Raw genomic sequence first — 27797 nt, 5'->3', positions numbered from 1 at the left:
ACAGAGACAAAAGTATTTCTTTTAATAACTGTTGAAATGTTATTCTGTTACTAGTCAAAGGGTAAAAATCCTAGTGAAGAACTGGGACTGGGACATGATATGGGACACTGAAGTTCAATCTCAATATAAATCTGGCAAGTCAAGGTTTTCATTTTTCTGCTCAGGCTAGAAGTGTTCATTTTAATAAACTATTTTCCCCCAGCATGAATTTCTATTTCCATTCTTTCAAGACACACTATATTTTAAAATGCATACAAGATTTCATGCAACTTTAATAACTTAAAAGATATCTAATTTCAAACAATGAAGAATAAAACAATGTTGATTTTATTAAATGAAGTCAACTTCTTCTGATTATAACAAAGTATGCATTAATACTTATCATATATCCACAGCCTAGGGAAAAAAGCAGTTTAGCATAAAAGGTTTTTACCTTAAAAGGAGGATAAGATATACCTTCAGATTCACTAGCAATTAATGCAGTGATATAATTACTTTCAAGAAACAGCAATTATAGGAGAAAAGGAATGGACTTTTATAAAGCCAGCTATAAAATATGGATACTGTACCTATGTCATAAGAGTTCTTTGTAAAATAAAATGAAATTTTATGTATGCACACACACAGAGCACTTAGCACAATAAAGAACAGTTAATATTCAAAAAATGGTAGTTGCTATTTACTATGTTTTAATCTTCCAGTGCCTTGATCTTCTCACTGGTAATGATAATAGGTGTAGAGCCTTCAAAGAGTTACTGAAGGACTCAGAGACATAGAGAACAAATGAATGGTTACCAGTGGGGAGGGGGAGAATGGCAGTATAGGAGTAGGGGACTAAGAGGTACAAACTATCATGTATAAAATAAGCTACAAGGGTATACTGTACAATACAACAAATATAGCCAATATTTTATAATAACTTTAAATGGAGCATAACCTTTAAAACTTTTGAATCATTATATTGTATACCTGTAACATATAAAATTGTATATCCACTATAGTTAAATTTGGTTAAAAAGAGTTATTGAATAGGTTATTTGCAATGCTGTATATAAGATGCACAGTTAAATACCTAGCACAAGCAAGCACTCATTAAAATAGTATGAGATACAGGAAAAACATTCATAGAGCAGTAGATTTCCCCTAAATCTATCTATTCAATGTCAAGTGTTCTACACCAGTAATTTCTTGGGAAGGATTAGTAAGAGGCTGAAGTCATAAAATGGTTAACTCCGAAGAAAGTAAGCATGATTTTTCCAACCAATGCTAACTTCTAGGATTTGACAAAGGGAAACTTCTCCTTGTGATGAGTGCATAAACAGATGAAAGAAACAAAGAAAAAGATGAAAGAAGCATCTTTCTTTACTCCTATTTTTCTCGCTTCTTAGATGTATTCTGTTATTGAGTATTTAATACTAGAATAGTAGAAGAAGACCACTATAGTACACTTGCTCAGGGGGAGTTTCTAAAAACATTTAAACAGTGAGATGTACTTTACAGAAAACCTCAATCTGGAAAAATATAAACAATACATTCGAAATACTCTCATCTGGAGAACTGTTGCCAAATCTTTACAATAGGGTTTGTTGCTGAGAAAAGAACTGCTTTTGTGAATTCAGTATACAATGACTTATTTATAGAATTGGGGGGATGGAAGTCGGTGGTAAAGCACTATGCATTATGGGGGGAAAAATTACCTGAACTCTTTGGAAATGCCATCTTTAAAAGCAACACAAACTGCATGAACTAGTTACAAAAGATGTACAGAAATGTAATCAGTTCTGCTATGAGCTCGGGGTCAGTAAGACCTAACTTGGTCAGGCTTGATTTTTTTCACTTTGTACAAGAATGAAGACATGCAGATAAAGAAATACTATATCTGACCAAACCCAGTATGTGTTAAAGCAATCCTTTTTTTCTTTATCCACATGCTGTCTCAATTTCCCCATTTTATTGGAGCATTCCCAAACCAAGTTCTCTTGGTTATGTCAATTAATTTCAAAGCAGAGAGGCTGGCATAAATCTGACATTTCTAGACTCCATAGCTTTCAATTGCCTATTTTGAAGAAAATGAAAAGTGGTTTGTTCACTTGCTTAGTAGCTTTAAAAACAAACACAAAGGTTTCATGCTGCCATAGTTTTATTTTCAAGAACAATACTTGTGAAAGGCAAGTAAGTAACTGGATAACAAAAGTAGGGTAGGGAAATATAAAAGAAAACAAAAATAGACACAATTTCATACAAGAAATATATTAAGAAATGAAGAAAAACCATCCTATTTTCCACATAAATTAAAGTCCTAAAGCTAACCTCAAAAGTTTTCCTTTTGTCCTGATTTTACTCTTTCAATCCACTCCAGGAACGCAGAGTACTCACCTCCCCCTGCATGGTGAATAAATGGTACTTGATTTCAAAGAGCTTTAGAAGGTGGCATTCTTTGGCCACCTACTCATTTCAGGTGCACCCCATCATTTAAATATTCCAAAGAATTTCCTATGTAGCTAACTGTGCAGTATAACAACATCTTTTTATGCCTGTTTTAGGTGATGAAGGCAACAGAAGCTTTAGTTCATGGGGCACTGTAGATCTCATCTCGCTCTAAGGAACTGATAACTGTTCAGTGTAATTTACCCAATATTTAGAATTACTAACCTGTTTCTATACTGACCTTTGCTTTTGGTCCCAATGAAAGATAAGCCGTATTGTAGCAGCATGTCCCCAACTTTCCCCTGAGGGAAAAAGAACAGGATAACTGACTAGATTGTAAGTCTCTCAGAACGCCTCTGACCAAAAACAGTTTTACTTTACTCAATTTAACATAATGGAAGTATATTTGGTTTCAAAAAACCAGGTAAAGGCTAACATCCTGAAATTAATAGATTTTTACCTATCTGTGGAAATACTGCAGAGCATTATCACTACCCTCCACCTGCTTTCAGAAAACTTTATTGAGTCAATCTATTTGTCAATCTTCCTTATCAACAGGCTTACTGACATATTTTGACCACCAGAAGAAAAGCAAAACCTCTGACAGAATATTCTTAAAGATTTTAGTATAAATAAATCTTGAAGCACTGTGTCCTAATAAAACCAAGAGTAAGGTTAGAAACAGAGTCATAACCTTATTTGTTACAGTGTGATTTGTATTTAAATGGATTCACCCCTTCTCCTGCTTAAGAGTGTGTGATTTCTTAAGAAATCACAAATAAGAGAACAAGAATCATCTTATGAATATTTATACACTATGGACCTGACACAAGAATTGCCAGAGAGTAGATGCTCAAAAAATGTTAAACAATTGAAAGGATGAGTCAGTATCTCAGGGCACTGTGTTCCACACTAAGATTTATCAGCAAATAAGAGACAGTCTTCTCTGCTATCATGGAACTTACAATACCTAACAAGCATCAAACCAAAGAGGTAGAAGAAAATGTAACTACCAATGTTGGATTAATTGCCTACCCAGTGCAGGAACCAGCAAGGCCTGATTTCTATCAAACTTTGTTGTCATCTGATTGGTTAAAATTACCTACAAAAGCAAAATGTGAGAAAATTAGGTGAGTCTCCCTCCAAAACTACAAGGTCTAAAGACACCATGTGTAAAAACTTAATAACTAGGAGCACTGGAAACAAGGGAATCTGTATTCTTTATCACTATTGCCTCTCTAGAATATATTCATTCAAAGGAATATAAAATCATTAAATCTCTGGCAGTTCAGTAGTTAAGACTGTGCTTTCAATGCAGTTTGGCCACGGGTTTGATCCTTGGTGGGGGAACTAAGATCCCACATGCTGCGTGGTGTGGCCAAACTAAAAAATAAAATCCTTAATAAAATTAACTCAGTGTTTATACTGTTAGGGGAGAGACAATATTACCATTTATGATTTTACAGGAAAAATAGCAAACTGAGGCAAAGAATGAGAGGAGACCTAAAATCATATAGAGAGCACAGAATAATTAAGAGAACTAGGAAAGAATAAAATCCAGTAACAGATCAAATGACTCCAAATTATAACTATACTAGACTGTTCAGATAATACAGATGCAGGTATTGTCTTACTCACAGATGGCCTCAAGGCTAACGATATTGCTAACTCTGGATGGACAGGGAGTCATGGCGTGCTGTGATTCACGGGGTCGCAAAGAGTGGGACACGACTAAGCGACTGAACTGAGCTGAACTGAACTTACATATAGTGGCCTACAGAAAAGATAATATATTTAAAAGATAGCAATCTTATTTATTTATTTATTTATTTATTTATTTATTGGCTGCACCACGTAGCATGTAGGATCTTAGTTCCTCAACCAGGGATCAAATCTGTGCCCTCTGCAGTGGAATCTCAATTATTAACCAATGGACCACCAGGGAAGTCCCACAAGATAGCAATTTGAAAGCAGAGACAAAAAGTGTTTAAGGCTAACTGAACACAGTAAAAGTCAGATTGTCTGGCACCTTCTCATCCAAAATTCTCCAGAAACGGTTATTTTAAATATGGTTCCAATATACAGCTTCTCTCCAGAAATAAGACAGATACTACTGCAAGCTGAAACTGGTAAAGAACTTCTAAAAAAGCAATGAGAAAAGATCTAAAAAAAATCCACCAATTCTTTAAGAAAACTGAGGAAGAAAAGGCTATTTGGCTTTTCCCACCATAGTGATCAACACCCTAAAGTTTTCATCTACAAAGGAGAAATCTGTGATCTAGATCTCAGTCAGGCACAAACTGGATGACAGCACCATCCTCTAGTCTCCTCTGAAGGCCACAGTGGTCTTCCATGTGTTACCTTACGCCAGGTATTTCAGAACAAGCTAAGCAGGAATTTAAATTGGTAATTAACTGAAATATATGTCTAACTGGCATCTACAACACGTTGAATAATACTCTTTGCATACTGCTGCTGCTGCTAAGTTGCTTCAGTCGTGTCCGACTCTGTGCGACCCAAAGACGGCAGCCCACCAGGCTCCCCCATCCCTGGGATTCTCCAGGCGAGAACACTGGAGTGGGTTGCCATTTCCTTCTCCAGTACAGGAAAGTAAAAAGTGAAAGTGAAGTCACTCAGTCGTGTCTGACTCCTAGCGACCCCATGGACCGTAGCCCGCCAGGCTCCTCCGTCCACAGGATTTTCCAGGCAAGAGTACTGGAGTGGGGTGCCATTGCCTTCTCTGTCTTTACATACTACCAAGTGTTTAATCTTTAGCAAGTGGGATATTTACTTACACCAACACCTTTTGATTAAAGGTGCACTATTCAATTCTGCAGCCATTAGCCATATAGCTTTTAAGAACTAATTAAAACTAGAAATTCAGTTCTTCCACAGCATTAGCCACATTTGAAGTGCTCAACAACCATGCAACTATTTTATCAGACTGAACATTTTCATCTTTACAGAAAGTTCTGTCAGACAACATTGCTTTACAGACTGTCACACATCTTACACATTATCTACTACACACCTTGAGGCAAATGTAAATAGACATACTGGCTTACCAGTTGTTCAACATCCCAAAATCAGAATTTGCATCACTAGAAAATATTTATAAAATAATTAATACTCCTTCTGCAAAAATGTTGGGTTTACCATGATATAAATGAAAGTTATTGTGTAATTACTCCAAGCTCTTAAAGAATGAGTCCTAGGACCTCCCTGGTGGACTAGTGGTCAGGATTCTGGGCTTTCCTGAAAACTGTGAAGGATGGTGCCAAAAAAAAAAAAAAAAAAGGCATTTTTAAAGTAGTGAAATAATAATCACTTTGAAATTATGAACTTCAGAGCTTTAAGAATACTTCTGCTGTCCAAATGTCCTTAAATGAATAAACAAAATGCAATATATAAATAAAATGCAAAATTATTCAGTCACAAAAAGCATACTGGTATGTGCTACAACATGGATGAACCTTGAAAATATTATGCTAAGTGAAATAAGCCAGACATAAAAGACCACATACTGTATGAAATTTATATAAAGTATCCAAAGAAGACAAATCCATAGAAACAGAAAGCAGACTAGTGGTTGTTAGTGGCTACAGGGAGGGTGCAATGGGGAATGATGGTGAATGCGTATGAAAGTTCTTTTGGGGGTGATAGAAATATTCTAAAATTAGATAGCTGTGATGGTTGCACAGCTCTGAATATACCAAAATGCACTGAGCTACACTTTAAAAGGGTGAATTTTATAGTATATTAACTATATCTAATAGGGCTATTAAATTTTTTTCTGCTAATAAATAAAACATATCTCTAAAAGGTGAATTATACCTCAAGAAAAAAAGTCTATCTTCTATTTTAGCCACACACAAAAAGAAGGTATAACTGGAATCTAATCAGGAGGAAACATCACAGAAACCCAAAATACAGAGATATTCTCTAAACGTACTGGCTTATATTCTTAAAACATAGCAGTGGCACAAAAGTTAAAAGCAAATGTGATTCCTGCTGGCAAAATGAACTGGGGAAAAAATTGCTATGAAGGACATCATTGTGATAAGTGATAAAACTAAAATATGGATTAAATATTAAAGTTCAATACAATATTAAATGTCCTAAATTTGATAACTATACTCTGGATACCATATGAGACTATTGTCATTCTTAGGAAATATATACTGAAGTATTATTAGACAAACGGATATATATGCAATTCTTTTTAAACACTTAAGAAAAATATACACATAAACTCTGTGTGTGTGTGTGTGTGTGTGTGTGTGTGTGTACAGAAAGAGAGTGGGGAGAGAGAATAAGAAGGAAAAAGCAAATCTTGGGAAATGTTATATGGGAATTCTTTATACTATCCAAATCAGCAAAATAAATTTTATCTTTCCTCCACTGAACTATAAACAACAACAAAAAGAATTCCCATTCATTGATGTACAGAACATACTTTGGAATACACTTTCTGAGAGCAAGTTGTTAATACATAACAAAAGGTTTAAAAAGAGAGATATCCCTTTTGGCTTAAAATTTTCAGAAGTAATTGGACATATGGACAAGGAAGCATATATAAAGTTGTTGACTCTAAACAATGGGTGACATTTCATAATGTTGTTTAGACTACTCTTTTTTTTTTGCGGTGGTGGTGGGGGGAGCTGCACTTTACAGTTGGTGGCACCTCAGTAACCTGACCAAGGACTGAACCTCAGCCACGGCAATGAAAGCCTGGAATCCTAACCACTAAGCCACCAGGGAACTCCCTAGATTACTTTTTTAATCAGCAAAGATGAAGCTCTTTCTGTTAAAAAACAAAAGCAAAAACCTAAGGAACTATACAACCCATTATCCTTGAGTGCCCCCTACTGGGGACTCTTCACTGATACTAACACAATGCTAAATCACCAATCAGGCTTCCCAGGTAGCTCAAGGGGTGGAGAATCTGCCTGCCAATGCAGGAGACGAGTTTGATCCCTGGGTTGGGAAGATCCCCTGAAGGTGGAAATGGCAACCCACTCCAGTATTCTTGCCTAAAAAAAAATTCCTTGGAAAGAGGGGCCTGCCTGGTAGGCTACAGTTTATGGGGTCACAAAGAGCTGGACACGACTGAACGTGCAAGAAATTACAAACTAATGACAAGAAATAATTCAAGGCAGGATACCATGTTTTCAGCATATGCAAAGAAAAAAAAAATTAAAAACTCAACAGAAAAAAATGTATGCTTTGAAGTGATTTTATTGAGGAGTTATTTACTACTTTGTGCAAAGGATTCTAATTGTAACTAGTTTGACCTCCCATCTCCCTCCTAGACAAGCATGTATGTGTGCGTCAGTGGTGGGATGAAGCTGCAGAGATGGAAGCGCAAACAGGCAGTTAAAAAAGTTTTCACCTCACTCCTTTTTTAGTTCTTTGGAGCTTATCTTTACCGCTCTCCTCACATTACATATCTGGAACAGTTAGCTCCACCTCTAAATATCTAGGTTGTTTACACAATTTTTCTACCCATCGGAGTGTGTGATTCTACATTATGTATTAATCAAAGACTCAAGAATAAAAGAAAAATGGCAATGTTGGAAGAGCTTACCTGAGAAACATCAAGTATATTACAAAGAAAACAATGTAATTATCAAAGCTAGCATTTCTTTATCAAACAAAGTCCTTTTTATAATTCAGCATCTTGGCTATGCTTTTTTCTTTCCAGAAAAACTGATATACAACACTCCGACTAGATTTCATTTGTTTTATAGAAACCAAACTGAAACAAAACTACATTCACAATTGTACACTGGGCCTTCCCTGATGGTCCAGTGATTAAGAATCCACCTGCCAATGCAGGGGATACATATTCAACCCCTAGTTTGGGAAGATTCCATATGCTACATGGTAAGTAAGCCAAAACTACCGAGCCAGCGCTCCAGAGCCTGCAAGCCACAACTACTGAAGCTCACGCACCTACAGCCTATGCTCTGCTGTAGAGAAGCACCACAATAACAAGCCCTCACACTACAGTGAGAAGTACCCCTGCGTGCTGCAACTAGAAAAAGCCCGCGTGCAGCAACAAAGACAGCCAAAATGATAATTTAAAAAAGAACTGTATGTCCATATTATTTGCTTTCAGTCAGACAAATTTTATATTTTGCTATTTCTAGGCTTTAACATTTAATTTTTGTTTATTTTAGTCATACTGCACAACATGCAGGATCTTAGTTCCCTGACCAGGGATCAAACCCGTGCCCCCTGCACCAGAAAAGTAGAATCCTAACCACTGAACCACCAGGGAATTCCTTACACTTCAACATTTTATAAAATCGTGACTTTATAACAAAACTCCCTTTACTAATAATACTTACAGCTAATCTGTGGTTGTTTGCAAGGCTGATCATCTGCTGGGCTAGGCCATTTAATAATCGAGTACGAAGGGACAGGTCATCTAGGTCATGACGAAAAGGAAAAGCGATACCATCCACTATCACTAATCGAACCTAATTACAAAAGAGATAATGATATTAGGTTTGGTATTTAAAATAAAATAATAAAAAAATAAAAATAAAATAAAATAATAAATGGCAACCACAAAGCAGAGTCCATTACAGGAAAAAAGAAAGAAAATCTTAAAATCCAGCGTTCTATTTCCTACTCTTCAAAAACTTTAATTTGCTCAGGTAGAAAACTATTCAGTGCTTTCTACACTAGTCACCAGAAGTTAGACTATACTCTAGTTCAATAATTTCTCATCTTGAATAAATAATTCAAAGAAATAATTATTCAATAAAAAGAAGCAATTACAATTTTCTCGTAATTTGCCACTATACCCAGTCTTCACAGAGGTGGACAAATAAAAAACACTTTGAAAATCTTAGTAAAATCAATTTTTCAATTAATGTCAATTTTATCTTCAGGATTCTTTTTATGTTAAAAACAAAGCAAAAAAACCCCTCTCAAATATTAAAGTATAAAAGTTTTTTTCAAAAGCTTAATTTTTGGTATATTTTTCTTTAATTTGGAATACACTATAGGGCAACTAACCATTACAGAATTCAGCAAGAGGCAAGTTTGTTTTGAATTCTCACCAACAAAGTTTACTTACAGATAATAAATAAACATTTTCACGACAGTTTCATTTCTAATAGAATCTAAATAATGGCTCCTAAGGTGAAGTTAGAATAACATATAACCTAAGATCCAAGAACAAACAGAGTCTGGAAAATAATCCAATTATAAACAAAATATGACAAATTATATATTTTTATAAGAACTAGACAAAAGGAGAAGCTTTTGTGAAGCACTGTCTTAGTAAGCTGTTTTTATATCTTTCATTCATTACTTCACTCAACAAGTATTTGACACCTACTGTATGCTAGTCACTGTTCCATGCACTGGGGAACAAGAAACAAGATTCTTGATCTTTTGCAGCTTATGTTCTAGTGGAGTAAGGGACAATTTATATGTGAACAAATACATGAACAATATCTTTTTTTAAACTCAATAGATTACAAGTTTATTATAAAAGGATATAACTCAGCATCATATGATCCAGCAATCCCACTCCTGGGCATGTATCTGGAGAAAACTGTAATTCAAAAGACACATGCATCCCAATATTCACAGCAGCACTATTCACAGTGCGTGCTCAGCCACTTCAGTCGTGTCTGACTCTCTGGGACCCCATGGACCATGGCCCGCCAGGCTCCTCTGTCCATGGGATTCTCCAGGCAAGAACACTGGAGTGGGTTGCCATTTCCTTCTCCAGAGATAAAGTACAAAGTGAGTGAAGTGAAGCCGCTCAGTTGTGTCCGACTCTTTGTGACCCCATGGACTGTAGTCTACCAGGCTCCTCTGTGCATGGGATTTTCCAGGCAAGAATACTGGAGTGGGTTGCCATTTCCTTCTCCAACTATTCACAGTAGCCAGGACAAGAAAGCAACATAAATGTTCATCAACAGATGAGTAGATAAAGAAATTGTGGAGTATATATATCCGTGTATAATATATACACATATACATTCAATGGAATACTACTCAGCCATAAAAAAGAATAAAATAATGCCATGTACAGCAATATGGATGGAACTAGAAGTTATCATATAAGTGAAGTAAGTCAGAAAAAAACAAATATAATATGGTAACACTTATATGTATGATCTAAAACATGACACAAACCAACTTATTTACAAAATAGAAACAGACTCACATAGAAAAAAACATGGTTACTAAGGGGGAAAGTAGTGGAGGGATAAATCACGAGTATGGGATTAGCAGATACAAAATACTATATACAGAAATATGTAAACAACAAGGTCTGACTGTATAGCACAGGGCATTATATTTACTATCCTGTATAAACCATAAACAATAAACTGTGGAAAATTCTGAAAGAGATGGGAATACCAGACCACCTGACCTGCCTCTTGAGAAACCTGTATGCAGGTCAGGAAGCAACAGCTAGAACTGGACATGGAACAACAGACTGGTTCCAAATAGGAAAAGGAGTACATCAAGGCTGAATATTGCTACCCTGCTTATTTAACTTATATGCAGAGTACATCATGGGAAATGCTGGGCTGGAAGAAGGACAAGCTGGAATCAAGATTGCTGGGAGAAATATCAATAACCTCAGATACGCAGATGACACCACCGTTATGGCAGAAAGTGAAGAGGAACTAAAAAGCCTCTTGATGAAAGTGAAAGAAGAGAGTGAAAAAGTTGGCTTAAAGCTCAACATTCAGAAAACTAAGATTATGGCATCCAGTCCCATCACTTCATGGCAAACAGATGGGGAAACAGTGGCTGACTTTATTCTTTTGGGCTCCAAAATTACTGCAGATCGTGACTGCAGCCATGAAATTAAAAGATGCTTACTCCTTGGAAGGAAAGTTATGACCAACCTAGACAGCATACTAAAAAGCAGAGACATTACTTTGTCAACAAAGGTCTGTCTAGTCAAAGCTATGGTTTTTCCAGTAGTCATGTATGGATGTGAGAGTTGGACTATAAAGAAAGCTGAGCACCGAAAAATTGATGCTTTTGAACTGTGATGTTGGAGAAAACTCTTGAGAGTCCCTTGGACTGCAAGGAGATTCAACCAATCCATCCTAAAGGAGATCAGTCCTGATTGTTCACTGGAAGGACTGATGTTGAAGCTGAAACTCCAATACTTTAGTCACCTGATGCGAAGAATTGACTCATTTGAAAAGACCCTGATGCTGGGAAAGATTAAGGGCAGGAGGAGAAGGGGACGACAGAGGATGAGATGGTTGGATGGCATCAATGACTCAATGGGCATCAGTTTGGGTAAACTCCGGGAGTTGGTGATGGACATCGAGGCCAGGCGTGTTGCGGTTCATGGGGTCACAAAGAGTTGGACACGACTGAGCGACTGAACTGAACTGAATAAACCATAATGGTAAAGAATATGAAAGAGAGTATGTATATATACGTATAACTGAATCACTTTGCCGTACACCAGAAAAACTAACACAACACTGTAAATCAACTATGTGTCAATTAGAAAAAAAATAAAGGACATAATTCAGGAATAGCCAGATGGAAGAGATGCATAGAGAAGGTATGGGGAAGGGACACAGAGCTTCCACGTTCTCTCCCAGAGCCATTCTCCTAGCACTTCCACAGGTTCACCAACTCAGAAGTTCTGAATAAGATAATTTATGATAATGATACAGGCTATAAATAAATTCAAACCAGGTGAAATGACAAATAAGTAGGTGGTGGGTAGAGGGAAACTTAGACTAGACGTGAGGGAGCCATCAATAAGAAGGCAGGTAATAGAACTGACTCCTGGTGGAGAAGGAAATGGCAACCCACTCCAGGACTCTTGCCTGGAGAACCCCTTGGACAGAGGAGCCTGGTGGGCTACAGTCCACGGGGTCGCAGAGTCAGACACGACTGAGTGACTGACGCACTAAATTGAGGAGATACTTGATGGTGCAAGGGTACACTTTCTCTACTCTCCCATCTCCTTCAGGAAGCAGGATGGGGCAGGCAGCACCTGGAAGGCAGGATGGCTCCCCCCACCCCCATCCCTTCTGGAAGTCTTGGGGCCTCTGTGCCTGCAATAGCTGGCCTTGGGCAAATAAAAGACTAAATTGTTAAAAAAATAAATAAACATATAAATAAAAAAAAAAGAACTGACTCCTGGATAAGAACCTCTAGGAGAGAAAGACAACTCACGTATATTACGAACAGGAAGGTCAAAGGCCCTAAGACTCAAACAGGTTTGGAATGTTTAAAGGATCAGAAAAAAAGTAGTGAGGAGGAGCGATAGGAAATGACAGAAAGGAACAGTGGTGTGCTGAGGCCAAATGCTACAGTTCTTGAAGCAAGAGCTAAATTTTTAGAAGTTTTACCAATCCATCATCAACTATGGTCATCAGTAACAAATAAACTATATAAATTTACGAGTAAATGAATTATATTAAAATATGGATAATAAATACTGAAAACTCACCCCTACTACATTTTACTATTATCTATGCTCTTAAGGTTATTTACATCTATTTTACCTTTTCTTTTCTTTTTTTTTCTATCTTACCTTTATAGTGGAAACACTACATAACGATGTGCACGGTTTCTTTTCTACTCCACGTCCAATGACATACTTGAAATCAGCTATGATAGGAGTATTTTCTACATGGAAATCAGCAAGCAAATAAGCTACAGATCGAGTTGATTTGTTTTGCTGTCTAGACTTCTAATAAAGTGATGGAAAAAAAATGTCATAACCAGATTGATCTTAAAAAATGTGTCCGTAGGGAACAGACTAGTGGTTGCCAGTGGGGAGCAGGATGAGGGAGGGATGGTCTGGAAGTCTGAGATTGGCAGATGCAAACTATCAACATTATACGTAAGATGTATAAACAACAAGGTCCTATTGTATAGCACAGGGAACTATATACAATATGCTTTGATAAATTATAATGGAAAAGAATATGAGAAGAATATGTATAAGTGAATCACTGCAGTATAGCAGAAATTAACACATTATAAATCAACCATATGTCAAAACTTTTTAAAAATTATTGTGCCTATATCTATTACATTGTGAACTACACAATAAATTGAGGAAATATGCTACTACTTTTGGAAAATGAATTCAATAACTAGGAGTGATCATTAAATCAAAAGAAGGAAAAACCTGCACAGGAAAATACTATATAATTACATGTTTTTGTTCTAGGGTATTTGCAAGGAGTCCCAAATACCAAGAGCATCCAAGGACCTCTCTGCTCAAATCAGAGCAGCTACATATCCTAATCTATAATGGAAAAATAGAAATAAGTCTATTTTCCTCTCCACAGTACAGATTTTATTGAAACTGGCTGAATTACAAAAATCTGGACCTTCTGCTAAGTAGTAACTGTCACACTGATGACTTTTCTCCTACAAGTTTAGAGAGCAAGTTCCTGAATATACTCTGGTGAGGTTCCTTGATCTCTCAAAAGGGAGATTATACTGAATAATGGAAAGTCAATGAATGATAGAGTTTGAGAGGGTAGGATAAAACAAGCACTGTCAAAAAACAAAAAAACCCCAAGCATTGTCATTCAACTCAAGCTGTCATTCAATAGCTGAAATTAAAGTTACCAATGTGAATTTCTATTTTTTGGCCTCACCCTTGTTGCTTGTGGAATCTTAGCTCCCAAACCAGGGATTGAATCTTAGCTTTCTTAGCAGTGAAAGGGCAGATCCCTGACCACTGAACTGCCAGGGAATTCCCCAGAGAATAATTTATACACAGAAATAAATGGTAACTAGAGCTTATCAATGAATGTGGTTAACCTGCAAGGTAAGAGATTAATACACAGAAATCTGCTGCATTTCCATATACTAACAACAAAAGATCAGAAAGAGAAACTAAAGAAATAATCCCATTTGCTGTCTCATCAAAAGAATAAAATACATAATAATAAACCTACCTAATGAGGCAAAAGATGCGTACTCCAAAAACTATAAAACGCTAATGAAAGAAACTGAAGATGACACAGAAGGAAAAATATATCATGTTCTTAGACTGGAAGAATCAATATTGTCAAATGACTATATCCAAGGTAATCTACAGATTCAATGCAATTCTGATTAAATTACCAAGGGCATTTTTCACAGATCTAGAAGAGAAAAAATTTTAATTTGTAAGGAAACACAGAGGAATCAGTCTCCACAACTTCTGACTCTACTATAATGGTAATCAAAAGTGTGTGGTGCTAACACAAAGACAGACTTATAGATCAACAGAACAGGACAGAAAGCTCAGAAATAAACCCATGCACCTACAACCAATTAATCTACCATAAAGGAGGCAAGAATATTCAATGAAGAAAAGACAGTCTCTTCAATAAGTGGTGCTGGGAAAAGTTGGACAGTCACATGTAAAAGAATGAAATCAGAACATTCTCTAACACTCTACACAAAAATAAACTCAAAATGGATTAAAGATCTAAATGTAAGACCAGATGCTATAAAACACTTAGAGGAAAGCACAGGCAGAACACTCTTTGCCATGAATCGCAGCAATAACTTTTTGGATCATTATACTTCCTAGAGCAATGAAAATAAAAATAAATGGGACCTAATTAAACTTAAAATTTTCTGCATAGCAAAAGAAACAATAAACAAAACGAAAAGACAACCCACAGAATGGTAGGAAATACTTGCAAACGATGTGACCAAAATATATTTATCTTCAAAATATACTAACAGCTCATGCAGTTCAATATCAAAAAAACAAACCAATCAAATAATGGGCAGAAGATCTAAGTAGAAATTTCTCCAAAGAGGACATAAAGATGGCCCAAAAGCACATGAAAATATGCCAATTACTAGAGAAATGTATATCAAAACTTCAATGAGGTAATCACCTCACACTGGTCAGAATGGTTATTATCAAAGTCTAGGAAAAATAAATGTTGAGGAAGATGTAGAGAAAAAGGAATCCTCCTACACTGTTGATGGGAATGTAAATTCTCATCCTAAACCAATATCCTAAACTTGTACTCTAAACAACTAGAAAAAGAACAGCAAACTAATCCCAACGAAAGTAGAAGAAAGTGATACACATTAAAGTGGAAATAAAACAGACAAAAGAGAAACAATTGGAAAAATCACTGAAATCAAAAGCTGATTCTTTGAAAAGATCAACAAAACTGACAAGCCTTTGACTAAAATGACTAAGAAAAAAAGAGAAGATGCAAACCACTCCAATCAGGAAAGAAAATAGGGACATTACTACCAACCTTATAAAATAACAATTAAAGAGAATATAGTGAACAACTGCATGCCAAAAAATTAGATAACCTAGATAAAATGGACAAATTCACTGACAGAAACAAACCACTAAAACTTTACTAAAGAAACAGAAGATCTGAACAGATTGACAATAAGTATAAAGAGACTGGAAAGTGATAGTAGCTCAGTGGTGTCCAACTCTTTACAACCCTATGGAGTCTAGCCCAGCAGGCTCCTCTGTCCATGGAATTCTCCAGGTAAGAATGCTGGAGTGGGTAGCCATTCCCTCCTCCAGGGGATCTTCCCAACCCAAGGATCAAACCTGGGTCTTCTCCACTGCAGGCAGATTCTTTACCATCTGAGTGACTTGGGTAGCCCAAAAGAGACTGAATCAGTAATCAAAAGCCTTTCAATAAAGAAAAGAGCAGGAACAGATAGCTTCATCAATGAATTCTATTAAATGTTTAAAGAATGTATACCAATCCTTTTCAAACTACTCTGAAAAGCAGAGAAGGAAACTTTCTAACTCATTTTATGAAACCAGTATTACACTGATACCAAAGCCACAAAAAGACATCCCCAGCAAAGAAAACCAGAGACCAGTGACAGACACAAAAATCCTCAATAAAATACTTAGCAAACTCAATCCTTTAGTATACTGAAAGGATTACACACCATGATCAAGCGAGATTTATCCTTAGGAGTACAAAGGTAATATAATATGAAAATCAATCAATGAAACACACCAGATTAACAGCAATGGAGGGGGGGGAAACCCACGTGATAGTCTCAATTGACTCAGAAAAAGCATTTGACAAAATCCAACACCTTTCATGATAAAAGCAATCAACAAATTAGGGATAAAAAAGCCTGATGAAGTTGGAGCCATACCTTTGAGTGTTCTGAAAGGAAGTCTGAAAGCAGATAAACTTGTGCCAGTAGTTCTGTGTAGTCACGACAACGAAAATAATAAATATGGGAAAGAATATTTTCAAGAGTGAAATCCTGCAAAGCCTTTGGGTGCTCTGAAATAAGTAACAAAAGAATCTTAAAATAATTAATTTTACCTGTCATTTCACAAACAATCATTTCAAAATTCCTGACCTCTTATTTTCACCTTTTCCACTGTTTCCTTACATATTATGCTATCCAGAAAGTGTTTATACACATAAAGACCAGAGTTTTAACATCTACATTTTCGTATTTGTTACTGCTTCCATTGAAAAGAAGTATCATAATGGAATGTCTTTATTGTTTTTTTATAAGACTCCAAATTAAGAGTTAAAAGGAAAAATTTCCAAAAGAAGCAGATTTTTCCCTTAAAAGTATAGCATAATTTTATATTTAAATATAAACAATGATATAAAATAAAATTCCCTCCTTAGATTGGATTTTTAAAAATAACCAGATTGGTTCTGTACATATTTCAGAGAGACATTAGCCAAAAATCACTGCATTTTAAAATGTACTTAAGTTTTAATACTGAAATAAAAAACAATAAATTAAATTTCAGAGAACACTGCCTATTACAAATATATATTTAAGAAATTCATTTTGAACCAAAAAGTTAATCACATACCAGTCACTAAGAACTATATTCCAGTGCTACATCCACAATATTTACAATAAGATCCTAAGACACTATTACAAATTACACCTGTGACATGGATAGTTTGATGGACTTTCAGTAGACATATTGGTCACTGGTTAAAAAGGACACCTAGCACTCCAACGAAAGTAAAAATATCCAGCTGATTATATTCATTTAAAGGGAATACAAACATTTTATGAAAAATATTATGTTTTTTTAACATTTCTAGAGAAAAGAATAAGGACCACATATCCAAAAAATAAAATACAATAAACCAAAAGAAAACAGTCAAACCAGAAACCATGTAATTTTACAAGTACCTCCTTGGACTACAAGGAGATCAAACCAGTCAATCCTAAAGGAAATCAGTCCTGAATATTCATTGGAAGGACTGATACTGAAGCTGAAACTCCAATACTTTGGCTGCCTGATGCGAAGAACTGACTCACTGGAAAAGACCCTGATGCTGGGAAAGATTGAAGGCAGGAGGAGAAGGGGACGACAGAGGATGAGATGGTTGGATGGCATCACTGACTCCTTGCACATGAGTCTGAGCAAGCTCCAGGAGGAGGTGATAGTCAGGGAAGCCTGGTGTGCTGCGGTCCACGGGGTCGCAAAGACTCAGACACGACTGAGCAACTGAACTGAACTGAACTGAAGGACAAGAACTCGAATACAAATTACCTTTAAAAAAACTTTTAAGCAAACACTAAATTTCCACATAATAAGGACAAAACATCTTCCCAACACTTTAACAGTACAATTAATACAGTCGAAAGTCAATTACATACTACACAGAGCCATATAAGGTCAATTGGCTTAATGTTCCAAACATTTCCAGACATGATTTTTCAAGGTCACCCTTGGTTTTTAGAAAAACCAGTCAACATACACTGAATACATTGAGACAACCTTTACTTTATTAAGGTGTCCAGCAACATTAGCTTACACCCGGCAGGCCAGAGCATGATGATTTGAAGTCACACACTGACATACAGACAGGTTTCCTCCCAGAGCTCCTGCAGTAAAAAGTGAGGGCCATATAAGGTGAAGAGGAGGCAACTCCAGGTGCAGCATTTTCAATTTCTAAGAGAAGTATGAGTTTAATACTAGTACACAGTCTAGTTATTAAGTTTCATGTTCTAAGTAGTCTCTTATTAAGGCTTAAAAGTAAAAGCCCCTCAATCCTGCCTGACTCTTTGCAAACCCATGGACTATACAGTCCATGGAATTTTCCAGGCCAGAATACTGGAGTGGGTAGCCTTTCCCTTCTCCAGGGGATCTTCCCAACCTAGGTCTCCCACATGGCAGGCGTATTCTTTACCAGCTGAGCCACAAGGGAAGCCCTATTAAGGCTTGAGATGGATACAAATGCAAATTACTTTCATTATACTGAAAAAGAGCACTTGGTTAACTTACCTTCTCCCGTATGTGTTCCTGCTATAAGCTGTAGGTGCTGAATGCAGGCAGTAGCAAGGTCTACCACTCTATCAACCATAAAACTCCCCTCTGTATCAATAAAAACTGCTTCACCTTCCACTCCTCCAAAACATTCTGGTATCTGCACATCTACTGCCAGCTGCATACTGTTAAGAGAAATAACTGAAATGACCAAATTATTATCATAATCATCAAAGCAGTGCTGTTCAAACTCCAAATCACTAACCTTTAGATACCAGTAAATATTTTATAGGCATAAATATACTCTGCAAGGCAACAAAGATGGTTGACTCTCCATAGTTCCAAACATATGTCAATCAGTTGATGCATGGATTAGGGGGAGGGTGTACCTATAAAACCACAATTAAGGATTCTTTAGTGGTTTTTTTAGGCTTCTGGGTACAGACCTCTTTCTTATTATAAGAAGTCTACTTTCAAACATTTGGCTTTCAAATATATTCTCAGGAGTTAATTCTATAATAAAGTAGAAGACTGCCTGTTTACCCCACTGACCACACTATACTGTTGCAAAAAAACCCCTTTCTAATATCAAAATAATTGTATCAATTTATCAAGATGGGGTGAAGTAAGGCAAATACTGGTTTGTTTGATGCACACATACACAAAATTAAGAGCACATATATGCTGGGCTTCCCTGGTGGCTCAGTGTTAAAGAATCCGGCTGCCAATGCAGGAGACGAAGGTTTGATCCCTGGTCAGGGAAGATCCCACATGCCGCTGAGCAGCTAAGCCCGTGCACCACACTATTGAGCCTGCACTCTACAGCCCGGGAACCACAACTACTGAAGCCCACACACCCAGAACCTGTGCTCCTCAATAAGAGAAGCCACTGCAATGAGCAGCCCATGCACTGCAACTAGACAGTAGCCCCTGCATGCCACAACTAGAGAAAAGTCCGAGCAGTAATGAAGACTCAGCACAGCCAAAAATAAAACAATTTCTTTAAAAGAGAACTTACCATAAAAAAAAAAAGAGCACATACATGCCTTTTCTGGTCTCCTAACTGTATACCCACCACACAATACTCTGCTATTTTCATAAAATGTTATTAAGCCCACCCTTAAGGGGAGAACATTTTACCATAGTTGTGTTTTTCCAACACCTGGTGCACCACAAATTTCTGTTGTTTTGGTTAAGGGTATTCCACCCCCAAGAATATTATCCAGTGCTGAACAGAAGGTAATTATGAAGTTCTGGGTATGCTCCTGTTCAAGAAGTTCCAGTGCTGTACACTTCTTGCCTGACTCAGCTGTAACAGAATAACTTGTTTTATTTGTAAGACATTCTCTTCTTATAATTTGCAGAGTTTCTAAGGCTTCCTCTTTAGATATCCCAACTTCTGAAAGAAACAGAGACAGGAACACTTGATTTTAGAGATTTAAAACAGTCTAATACACCATTGTCTATATTACTTTTAATTTTTAAATAACAAGAGCGATGCCAAGAGTAGAGAAACATAAAAATGTCATATTCAATTAACTATTTAATTTTTCAAGTTAATAAAGGCATTTATCTTTGTTTTCTTAGTCTTCACATACTTAAAAGATTAAGCTATTACCTCAGAAACAGAATTCAGAAACCTAAACCCCTAAAGCATTTCTGAGTACCTACAAGAGTATCTCAAAGGTAGAAATAAAAATGTACTTTTTTCCCCTTTTGGTCCTTTTATTATCTTTTTGTTCTTTTACTATCTCTCTGGGTCTTATGAAGCCATAATAAACTTGCTCTCATAAGGCAAACAAATTATTTTTTAGGAAACAATGAAAATGGACTTTTTACCTAAAACAAGATGCATATTTCAGAAGTGCATGTGTATAATTCATAGTGAAAATTTTTGAAGAAAAATTCATGGATCACTGCAAACTGTTTAATAAGGAAAATTATCTGATGCACAAATAGTTCAAAGAATACACTTATGCTTCCTCAACTACATGACTTCATTCCTGACAACACGGCCTGAAAATGGAAATTACAAAACGAGCAGCTCATAGAAGAAATAATTCTGAGGATGGTATCACTTACAAGTGTGATATATCAGTGCCTAACTGATATATGAAGGATATGAACTAACAATCTGATGCTAATAAAAGAAAAATGCTGGCCATTCTGGAGTGGTTAGGACTCTGCGCTCTCACTGCCAAGGGCAGGACTGAATCCCTAGTGGGATTCCACAAGCCCTGCGACCAAAAGAAAAAAAAAGAAAATAATGAAGCTAAAGAAGTGAAAGTTCCATACAATCTAAGAGCCTTAACTCTGGATTACTTAGGTCTGTCAATCCTGACTGCCCCACTCACTATGTAGTCACTATGCATAGGCAAGTTACTTTTTTATGCCTCACACTTTTCTTCTATGAAATGGGAATGAAATACACATAAAACCTTGGTAGAATGCGGAGGCCATCCAAAATGCTCAGTAATTGTTAACTACTACGATCATTTAGATTTGCTCAGGTAAAAACCAACCTGTTGAGACAAAATGAGCCGATCAAAGTTTGAGGGATACAGTCCTCGGTGTAATATTTAACAGAAACAGTAACACTGGATCTACAGCATTTGTTTTCGAGTGGAGAGTTATAACCTTATTTCCCATTGTTAAGGGTAATGACTTAGAATTCTGTTCCATCTCAGTAACAGTTTTGAGAGTACTGCAGTGGAAGGTGCACAGTGAGTAGTGACAGCAGACAGTGTCACTTCCGTTTACCTCACGAGGCAGTGGTTCCCACCAATTTATAATCTACAGGGTTCCGTAATGTGAGGTTTGGGTTTTTCTCAGTGAATTACATGAAGAAAAGAGATATCTTTTTTCTACTGCTTTCTCCAGGTTCTGGTGATTCTACTCCCTTTCTCTTAATTTATCTCATCCTATCACGAATCATACATTCCTTAAATTGAATCCCCGCCCCTTGGATTTTGGAACAGTGAAAACAGACAGCCGGTTTAAATTCCAATCCTGGCTGCACGACTTCCTAGTCCGCTCATAATGAAGTTACTTAGCTTCCTCTAGCATCAGTTCCTTTCTATACATATTGGATATAATAACCCACGTTAAATGGGTTCTATTGAGTGTAAACGAGAGATTCCTCAGAACTTTCAGCGGGCACTGGCAGAGAAAGCAATTGGTGAATGTTTCCAAGACCACAGTTCTAACCATTCAAATCACTCTTAAGCGAAATCGAGGAGCTGTTTCGTAGTGTAAACGCGGCGGGAGGCGGCAGAAGACTCTGACCGAGATAGTGCTTAAGCCTGAAGACCGAACAGAGATGGAGGCGGCACCGATGGCGGCCAGCGTGCCTCAGCTTGTCGTCAGGAGTCGTTACCTTTGCTGAGCTCGGAGGGTTTCACCTCTAGGAGTTCCTCAGCAGTCTGGAAACCTGCAGACGCCAGCTTCACTCGCACAGCCGGGGACAGCGGCAAACTCACTAAATCCCGCTGCATTTCAAAGTCAAAGCACCTCGGCGCGCAGTCGCGCGCTCCCAGAGCTCGCCGAGCCCGGACACCCGCGTCGGCCGCGCCCTGTGACGTCAGACGGAAGACGGAAGGGGAGGTGTCCGCGGCCTGACTGCACGCGGCCTCCGGCTCTGGGGCTCTGAGGAACTCGGATACACTTTGACTCACGTGCCCCGCTTCTTCCGTGATTCTTTCAACTCTCCTTTAGAAATGATTGCACATCAATCGTATATCCTGACAGTAAAAAAAAAAAAATGTATGGAGCCCGCAGGATGCAAAAAGCCCAGGCTCAGTGGGTCTTAACCACATTTCTTCACCTCTGCCCTGACCCTCTGGCTGGAGGCCTCAGCGTTGCTAGTAGGAATGATCTCTCCGAATGGAACTACGTACATACACACTTGCATGTTACCGGTTTGGGGTCTGGAACAATCGAATAAAGATTAGCCCTAGTCCAGGGTGCCATTGTTTTGGCCCTTCTTGCCGCTGTCCCCCCTTGCTAGGCCCCCTCACCTTTCCCGCCCTCGCCCTCGCCCTCGCCCTCGCCCTCGCGAGGGATTGTGGGCCAGCCCCCCCAGAGCGGCGGGGCGCGCTCCCAGCAAGATCCCAGCGCCCACCCACGGCTTCCCGCGAGTCAAGTCTGGAGCGTGGTGGTTTCTGAGACCGTTAGTTCTTCACAGCCTAACCAGAAGTAACTGGAAAAGTAAGCGAGCTTGTCCCCCGAGTGGGCTGGACATGGGCTCCCGTGGTCGTGGAGAGGGAGGCGTCGGGTTACGCAAGAGCTCCTCTTCGGGTACAGAGGTTTGAAGGGACCGCTTACTAAAATAGAGAATTTTGAGGAAATTGCGAGGCGGGTTGGAAGGTGGCTTAGGAAGTCTTTCCTTGCCTTAGAGAGTATAATTTATTTAAAGGAGTAACTCATTCCTGTTAGAGAAAAATTCTTAGCCTTGACTTTTCTTCCTAACTTAAAGGAATTCCCTAAATGTTGCGAATCAGAGCCCTTTAAGTACGGAAGATCTAAGGAAGGAAATGTGCTGACCACGTTAGCAAATCCTACGCATTTCCAATGCTCACAGCCATGCCGCGAGGAAAATAGGACTGGGACGGACTCATAGAGCATAGTTTTCTTCAAGCTAAAGTTAAGACCTAGTATCTTTTTTTCTTTCCGGAGCTACCTTCAAGTAGTGAGGTAGCTCTTGGAGTGGCGGTGGGGGGAAAATTCGAGAAGTATTTGTTCCCTATTTGGTAGGGCAGGGAAAGTCTGGTAGGACTAATCAAAAGGCAGTTTGTTTGCTACTCTACATTGCTTACCTTCTAGTATGATCCACATGTGGACATGCAGGGGACATTACATAAATATTGTCCACTGGGAGAATTCGGGCTTATGCTTATCAAGTAACCAGAGTCCTGGGTGAAGAACAGATGGTGTTAACATATTCAGCGATAGCACTTGAAGTAGTTTGGTCAAATTCAGTGGAATCGGTTGTGTTTAGAATTTTCGGTAGCAGTGTGGAGTTAAGAAACCAGTCCACTCTGTAGCCATTCTGTTATTTATTATTATTATCTTATTCAGACCATTGAGTTGCTATAGTTGTTATTGTTTTCATCCTCATTCTTAAGATTTCTTTAATGCAGTTTGCTCTATAGTCAGGTTTTCAAACTGGTATCCTAAATTTTCCTGGAAGTATGTTATTATTTTCCATTGCGACATGGGGTTACTTGATCTTGAGAATATTGTTACGGTGGGATTTCCCTGGAGGTCCAGTTGTTGGGAATCCGGGATTCCACTGGGGCAGGGGGGAGAGGGTGGCGAGAGCATGGGTTGGTTCCCCTGTCAGGGGGAGGGAAAAAAAAGCAGTATTTTTATGAAAAAATCAAACTTGAGCTTTGGAGTCAAACAAATTTGGGTTTGTATCATATCTCAGGAAATTACCGACTGAGACTTTAAGCAAGTTGGTTTCCTCGCCTGCAAATGGAAATTAATAATGTTTCATGGGGTTGTAGGAAAGATTAAATTAACAAATATAAACTAACCTAGAAAAGGTACATAATCTTGTTTTTCTCCATTTAAAAATATTCTAACGTGTATACAATTGAATAAAGCCTTATTGAACACCTAGCTCAGCAGAGTACTAATGGTGTGAGCCTCAAAAAAAAAAAATTCCTACAGTTGTAAAGTGCCAAAGAAAAATGCTTTTACTTGTTTTATTTTATTTTACTTGATCCTTATAGTAATCTTGTGAGCAGTTTACCAAGGTCTCCATTTAAAATTTACACGTTGAAGATTTGAATACTTAAGCAACATTAAACATTTAACCACTAGTTTTGTGCAGAATGACATGGCAAATAGAAGAGTCTGTGCCTTCCTGGAGCGTTGTGTTTTATTCCCTAAGACGTGTCCCACTCTTGCAACCTCATGGACTGTAGCCCATCAGGCTCCTCTGTCCATAGCATTTCCCAGGAAGAATACTGCAGTGGGTTGCCATTTCCTTCTCCAGGGGATATTCCCAACCCAGGATTGAACCAGCATCTCCTGTGTTGGCAGGCAGGTTCTTTACCACTGAGCCACCAGGAAAGCACCATGGAGCCTTAGTCAATCATTATTACTGAGTTGTATTGCATTTCTGACTTGTTCTCTAGATACAACTAAGGGTAGGAATGAGCTACCAAACTGCTGTCAATATCTATAATTGAGCTAAGTAATCAAGTACAGACACATTTTCATGGAGAATGGGCTGTTTTCTAAAGATGTGGGAGAGGAATAATAAGAATATTTGTTATAGCTGAGCAGATTACTTTTTTTTAGCCTAAAAACATAGAACTTTTAAAATTGGCAACTTTGTGTGTTCAAGTGAATGAAAATAGGAAAGATAACTGAGTGCTGTTTGGACTAAGAAAAAACTCTGAATCAAAGTTCAGCTTTACACATGGTTGTGGTAAAGCTTTGCACAAGGCCTTGCACATAATGAGAGCTCAAAATATTTGTTATCCACAACCTCTTGAGACTATTCTCACTTGACTTCTGTGGTCCCACACTGATTTCCTTCCTAGGCATCTGGCTTTTCTGTCTCCCTTACATTTTTATCCTTTGTAACTAGGGCAGGAAATGTTCCCATTCTCTTAAGGCCCCATAACTGACCTTTCACCCACTACCCTGTTCTGTTCTCCCCTCTCTGGTTCTGTCCTTCTCTCTTTGCTATTTATTCATATTCATAGTTCAGTGACTATTTATATGCCAATAATTTGTAAATTTATTTTCCTAGCTCTGACCTGTTCTCTGACCTTCTGATGGAAATATCTAACTGTATACAGCACAATGCTAAATCTCCAACTCAGCCTGTCTTAAACCTTACTCATTTTCTTCAGCACACCAAAAAATCTTTGTCCTCTTCCTGCATTCATTGTGTAGGGTATAGTTTCGGCGAGGCAGAAAAGGAAAGACGACCTTAACAGAAGTAGGTTACCTTTATTCAGGCAAGGAGGGGCGACAGTGGGCCTGACGACCAGGCTGAGCTACGAGAGGGATCAGGGAGGCTTTTTACTTATAGGGAGGTTTGTGGAAGCGATAAGGGAAACATTAATCATGTGGGATATTTTGAGTATTCTTTTGTTGAGATGACATTTGTAGTTGGGCAGGGGGTGATAGGTCTTCTGGGCAGGTGTAGGGGGTGGAAGGTTTCTGGACGGGGGTGTGATAAGTCCCAGATAGATGCAGCTGGCCTGGAGCATCAGGGTGGAACTAAAATTCTGTTTTGTTTTCTCCGAAGTTAGATGATTCAGCGAGGGGCCTTTGAGACTGTTGTTCTCTTTTCTAGGCCCAAAAGACTCATTCACCTTGCCTCTGCGAACTGAATATCCATCCTTCCATCTGCACAAACCAGAAACCTAGGAATCTTACACACCTCCTTTCCTTTAACTCTCTGTGTTCAATATAACCACAAACTCTTATCAATTTCTCTCTAAGATATCTTGATTATGTTCATGTCTCCTTTTTTTAAGCCAAGCTGTCACCGTTTCTCTAAGAGGTACTGTAATAGCCTTTGATGTGGTCGCCCTGCATCTTGTCTTTCCCTCCCCTCTAGTCTGTCCCTTCATGCTGCAGACAGGGTCCTTTCTTGAGTGCTTTTCATTTTGTGTAACTCCCTATTTTGCTCTTAGGATAAAGACCAAATTTCTTAATAAGACAAAAAGTCTTGCATGTTCTAGCTCCTGTTTACCTCTTTAGCTGTATCTTTTCCCAGTCTCCCTTTTACTCTTTATACTCCAGGCCATTCTGGCGTTAATTTCTTGTGGGTGCCACAACAGAACCCTTGTGCATACCTTTCTGCTGTACCCAGTTAACTACTATTTATCCTTCAAATCTCAGCATACATTGACCCCTTATCTGGCTTCGAACCTCTACTTCCAACAAACCCCTCAAAACTAGATCAGATCCCCCCCCCAAGGATCTCATAGCACCAGATGTCTTTGTGTGATCATTTATTTAGCATATATCTCCCCAACTAGAATGAGATTCAGTCAGATGGGGACCATGTAGATTTTACTCGCTGTTTTCCTAGGACCCCTAGCACCATATATGGCTTATAGGAGGTGTTCAGTATATATTTGTTAAAAGCATGGGTGATTAGATGACTGACCTGCTACTCTCTCCCATTTTTTTTTGTTTTGTACTCTAAAATAGGTGGAAAATATTTATGTGTAGGAAGTAGAAAACAAAATACAAAAAAATAGACTATAAAACTGATTAATAGACCTTTTTTATTTTATTTAAATATTTTAATTAAAGTACCATTGATTTACAGAATATAGCAAAGTGATTCAGTTATACATATATTTTTTTCAGATTCTTTTCCCTTATCCACTATTATAAGATAATTGAATATAGTTCCCTGTTGTTTAACTATTTTATGTTTAGTAGTGTGTATCTGTTAATCCCAAATTCCTATTTTATTCCTCCCCACTGCTTTTCCACTTTGGTAACCATTAGCTTGTTTTCTATGTCTGTGACATAGAAATGTATCCATAGTATGAGAACCATAGGTCATCCATGTTGTGCAAATGGCATTATTTCATTCTTTGTTACGGCTTTGTAATATTCCATTGTGTGAGTCTGTGTGTGTGTGTACACCAAATCTTCTTTATCCATTCATCTGTCAGTGGACATTTAGGGTACTTCCATGCTCCTAGATCTTTTCTTCAGTTGTTGTTACTGAATCAAACTTGGGTCAGCTCACCATGCACAGTAAAGCAAGCCTGCTGACACTGGGTTGTGCTGAAGGAAGGTATAGCATTTATTGCGAGGCCAAATAAGGACTCTGGGCAGCCAATTCTCCAAAGACCCAGACTTCCCTATGGCTTAGTGACAGGCTGAGGGAGAGAGCTGTGTGGTACTTGATCAGCTCACGGATCTTATTCTCATTAGTTGGCGCAGAGGTAATCGGGAGTCAACATGCAACTTGCGTGGAGCCTCTATACTTGTGGTCAGAGTGCAGTAAACGTCTTCCACCTAGTGGGGGTTTCAGTATTTGCAAAACAACCTAAGGATATGGCTCAGAATATTATCTATAGCTCTTATGGAGGAACTAACTTAACTTTGTTTAATGGCTAAACTATTACTATTTTGTTTTGCCAGT

The 27797-nt window shown here is 38.0% G+C and overlaps 2 protein-coding genes across 7 annotated transcripts in view; one reads left to right on the top strand and one right to left on the bottom strand.

The window, feature by feature from the left end:
• Positions 1-22242, bottom strand: part of RAD51C (RAD51 paralog C) — a 28261-nt gene extending 6019 nt beyond the window's left edge. The window contains exons 1-7 of the mRNA XM_020908718.2: positions 22038-22242; positions 19802-20060; positions 18680-18846; positions 16561-16694; positions 8781-8912; positions 3463-3529; positions 2669-2729 (exon numbers count right to left, since the gene is read on the bottom strand). Of these exons, the coding sequence (XP_020764377.1) occupies positions 2669-2729; positions 3463-3529; positions 8781-8912; positions 16561-16694; positions 18680-18846; positions 19802-20060; positions 22038-22155 (938 nt within the window). The 5' untranslated portion in view covers positions 22156-22242. The remainder of the gene's footprint in view (positions 1-2668; positions 2730-3462; positions 3530-8780; positions 8913-16560; positions 16695-18679; positions 18847-19801; positions 20061-22037) is intronic.
• Positions 22243-22750: 508 nt separating this feature from the next.
• The window catches only part of TEX14 (testis expressed 14, intercellular bridge forming factor), a 146030-nt gene continuing 140983 nt past the window's right edge, over positions 22751-27797 (top strand). For 4 of the 6 annotated variants that reach the window (XM_070478543.1, XM_070478545.1, XM_070478544.1 and 1 more), the window contains exon 1: positions 22751-22867. The gene's annotated coding sequence lies outside the window, so the exon portion shown is untranslated. The other 2 variants (XM_070478540.1, XM_070478541.1) reach the window with 2 other exon arrangements.

Source organism: Odocoileus virginianus, chromosome 17, assembly GCF_023699985.2.
Source record: "Odocoileus virginianus isolate 20LAN1187 ecotype Illinois chromosome 17, Ovbor_1.2, whole genome shotgun sequence".
NCBI lineage: Eukaryota > Metazoa > Chordata > Mammalia > Artiodactyla > Cervidae > Odocoileus > Odocoileus virginianus.
The sequence above is the reverse complement of the archived record's forward strand: the minus strand, read 5'-3'. Positions and strand labels throughout refer to the sequence as shown.